Raw genomic sequence first — 3,560 nt, forward strand, 5'->3', positions numbered from 1 at the left:
TTGAGTTGTGATAAATACAATCAAATTCTTTTATTATAGTCTTGTAAGATATATGATAATTCAATCGAGTACGTAAATCTTGAATCCTTTAGTGACTCCTTAAATAATGAAGAGAAACAACAATCGTCGAACTCTCTAAACGATTAAAACCAACTTAATTTCCTACCTCTTGTCCTTGTTGCGTATTTGCCTTTAACACATGTTATTTTTTTAGGACATGTCAAGAGTCATCAAATCTAATGTTTCAATTGCAATGTAGAGATTTTTTTCTTCGAATGCTTTGTTCGATAAGCTTTTTGAATATCAAGTTTATACCTTTATCGACCTAGATGATACTTATCTCAAGATAGTTGAGTATTGGCCTTATAAGACTCTAAAGATCTTGACAAAATTATGATATTTATACTATCAAAATCTTAAATGTGTCATTACCCTAATATTTGATGAAGTTCTGGATTTTTCGAAAATTAAATTTGGATTATAATGACTTGAATTTTCGACTCAATTCACTTAGAGTTATTGACCGAGTATGATTAGATTTGTTAGGTAAAGAATAACACATTCAAGGGATAAAATGGCCTAATTAGCCATAAAAAATGTATTTTTTAAATCTTAATGGTAGTTATCATTAATTCAACTAGAGTTTATCAAAACAACTCCTTTATCATCTAATTATTTTAAAATTAACTCCCACGATTTTTTCTAATATTAGATGATTATATGGCCATATTGTCCGTTACTCAGTTTCCTTTGCGGAGCACGTGGACGAACTTTACCTCCTGATCCTTTTGCATCACCGTCGTAATGTGATAACCCACCATTAGTTCTAGTTGCATATGGTCCTTCCTTTGCAAGTTCTTCCATACTTCCCTTTTGTCCACCTTAACTATTATTTTCCTTGCACCTAATTTCCATGTTTCGTTTATTACTTCGAAGACCCCCACATCTCAACCTCTAGAATCGAGCATGTACCAATCAACTTGTGAAAACCCAATCTCTATCAGCTTCTCTCGTCCCTTATCACTCCTCCATAGGATGTCAATCTGATTGAGTTGTCTTTCACACCATATGTGTTTAGTTTGAGCCACCTTGACGGGGGTGGTGTCCATCTCGTTTTCTCGTTTTCTGCCCTTCAACAGTATGTAACTCCTCCGTTGCGTTAGCCCTACACCTACAAGTCTCTGCTACTAGATGTCTGCTACGCTTCAGTACAAATTCTTTTTCGATATTTTATGAGTCAAAAATTTGTTTATTCCTCTGGATCCATAAGTTCCATAGAATGGCCCCCGAAAAGAATATCCCATGATTCCCAAACTCTTACAAAATGCGAGGGAAATCATAAGCTAAAATCATATTTAATTACCACAATTTCCATAGAATGTGTAGTCTTCGAATTTCTCATACATTAGGTGATAATGAGAAATTGTGATAATTAAATATATGATAGATTGAAAAATCATATTTAATTGTCACAATTTCCCATGCATTAGGTGATGGTATATATTATTAAACTTCTTTTTTCTTAAAAACCAATTTTGAATTTTTCACTGAAATTAATTATCATGATAGCCAAATTATGTTGTCATATATATTTAACTTGATGTCAACTATAATAAGAGTCAAATTGAAGTAATTATTATACAATCATGGATCTTAAGAAAGTATTTTTATCCAACAATTTAAACCAATATAATTAATGAAGAATTCAACTCTGTTCATAATTGAATTTGCCATAAAAAAAAGGAAACATATTTCGGACTTGATATTATTTCATGGCTAAATTAAGAATTAATGTGTTTTTGGCTTATATTTGAAAAAGAACCCTAATTTTTGCGGCATTAACAATATATTTTACAAATACTGTCTTCTAATTCCAAGTTTGAAAAGAAGAAAAAGCGGGAAACTAAAAAAGTTTGTAAATGGCGACCAGTTTATTCCAAAATACCCAATCTCGCTACTCATTGGTTCATTCAAAAGCACACGGATCAACCTAAAATGATCAACAACCGTTGATAAGTTCTCAATCTAACGGTTACTGTTTTCCTCTCTTTCCATTCCACCTAAACCACTGCTATAAAGATGCCAACGTCGCGATACTTGGTACCACGTTTTGTTTTAAAGCTGAAAGTTTACATTTCTTAAAGCATAAGCGTTATTTCCCCACATCTTTCTGAAGCAATGGACGCCGGAGCAAAAGTAAAGAAAGGCGCTGGAGGAAGGAAAGGCGGCGGTCCAAAGAAGAAGCCAGTTTCAAGGTCTGTCAAAGCTGGGCTCCAATTCCCCGTCGGAAGGATCGGGCGTTACTTGAAGAAGGGAAGGTATTCACAGCGTGTCGGAACCGGAGCTCCGGTTTACCTCGCCGCAGTTCTTGAGTACTTAGCCGCCGAGGTAACTGAAGGATAAATTAAGTCATCTAATGAGTCGATTGCTATTGTTATAATTTGCAGTTTATAACTCAGATTTGGAAATTTGAACCCAGGTTCTCGAGTTGGCTGGAAACGCAGCACGTGACAACAAGAAGAATAGGATCATACCAAGGCACGTGTTGCTCGCTGTGAGGAATGACGAAGAACTGGGGAAGCTTCTCTCTGGTGTTACAATCGCTCACGGTGGCGTTTTACCGAACATTAACCCCGTTCTTCTCCCAAAGAAGACTGAAAAGGCTGCATCTAAAGAACCTAAATCTCCATCGAAGGCCACTAAATCTCCGAAGAAAGCTTGATTTTTCTCCTTTGTTAGATGAGTGGATTTTGTTTGGATTGGTTGATGGGTGAAAGCTTGATTTAATATGTTTAGATTCCCATTTGCTTCAATTCAATTGAAATGAAACTACTTGTTTCTGTTACTTACATTTTGTTGATGATAAGTAGTTAATTTAATGGAATGGATGTTAGGTTTTTTTTATAAATAAAATTTAAAGTTGAAAATTTGATATTTTGAATCAATTAAATTAAAAATAATTTTTAAAAATAATTTCTCGAGTATTAATTAATTAATTTGGTATTAGTAAATAAAAAAATGTTATTTCATCCTTTTTCATTTTTGCTTTTTGGGATTTTTGTATTGTGTAAGATGCTTTGTTAATGAAATTTAAAATTTAAAGCTGATTTTTGTTGTTTGGTTGAACATGCTTGAGATGTGATCCTTTATACCATCCTACGGCATTTAATATTCCCCGTTTTAATAATGAAAGTAACTATCAGAGCCGACACTAACGACGCCGTTTTCCCCTAAATCTAAAAGAGCATGTATCTGGAAATTACAGCGGAAGGTGTTGCCGAATCCAGCAAGAATATTAGTGAATAATTGTAGGATCCAAAATGGCTTTAAGCAATTGATAATAAGATATAATCAAGAACAACGCCTGTATGGTTCTGTACAATGTTCTCATATTTCATTGTTCAGAGCTTCAAGCTTTTAAGTTGTTGAGTTTTCCCGCGCGGTTCTTGTAACTGAAAAAGGACCTTATATGATCTCATTTTGTCTACATAAAACCCATCCAAGCATTGCAATTACTTCTCTTTGTAAAACCCATTCTACTAGTTCATAACTGCAAAGAA

At 34.0% G+C, this 3,560-nt stretch overlaps 1 protein-coding gene across 1 annotated transcript; it reads left to right on the plus strand.

Annotated features, from left to right (window-relative positions):
• Nucleotides 1-2,097: 2,097 nt before the first annotated feature.
• On the plus strand, nt 2,098-2,851 carry LOC120141988 (histone H2A-like). The gene is made up of 2 exons (XM_039156751.1): nt 2,098-2,388; nt 2,480-2,851. The coding sequence occupies exons 1-2, from the start codon at nt 2,179-2,181 to the stop codon at nt 2,720-2,722; spliced, it is 453 nt and encodes a 150-aa protein (XP_039012682.1). The 5' UTR covers nt 2,098-2,178; the 3' UTR covers nt 2,723-2,851.
• The last annotated feature ends 709 nt before the right edge of the window (nt 2,852-3,560 follow it).

Source organism: Hibiscus syriacus, unplaced genomic scaffold, assembly GCF_006381635.1.
Source record: "Hibiscus syriacus cultivar Baekdansim isolate YM2019G1 unplaced genomic scaffold, ASM638163v2 tig00110819_pilon, whole genome shotgun sequence".
Lineage (NCBI taxonomy): Eukaryota > Viridiplantae > Streptophyta > Magnoliopsida > Malvales > Malvaceae > Hibiscus > Hibiscus syriacus.

What these genes read in the sequence shown, in the direction of transcription:
- LOC120141988 (XM_039156751.1), top strand. Translation starts at nt 2,179, where the DNA reads ATGGACGCCGGAGCAAAAGTAAAGAAAGGCGCTGGAGGAAGGAAAGGC. An exon ending in TTGAGTACTTAGCCGCCGAG is followed by an intron (nt 2,389 to 2,479) that starts GTAACTGAAGGA and finishes ATTTGAACCCAG; the next exon opens with GTTCTCGAGTTGGCTGGAAA.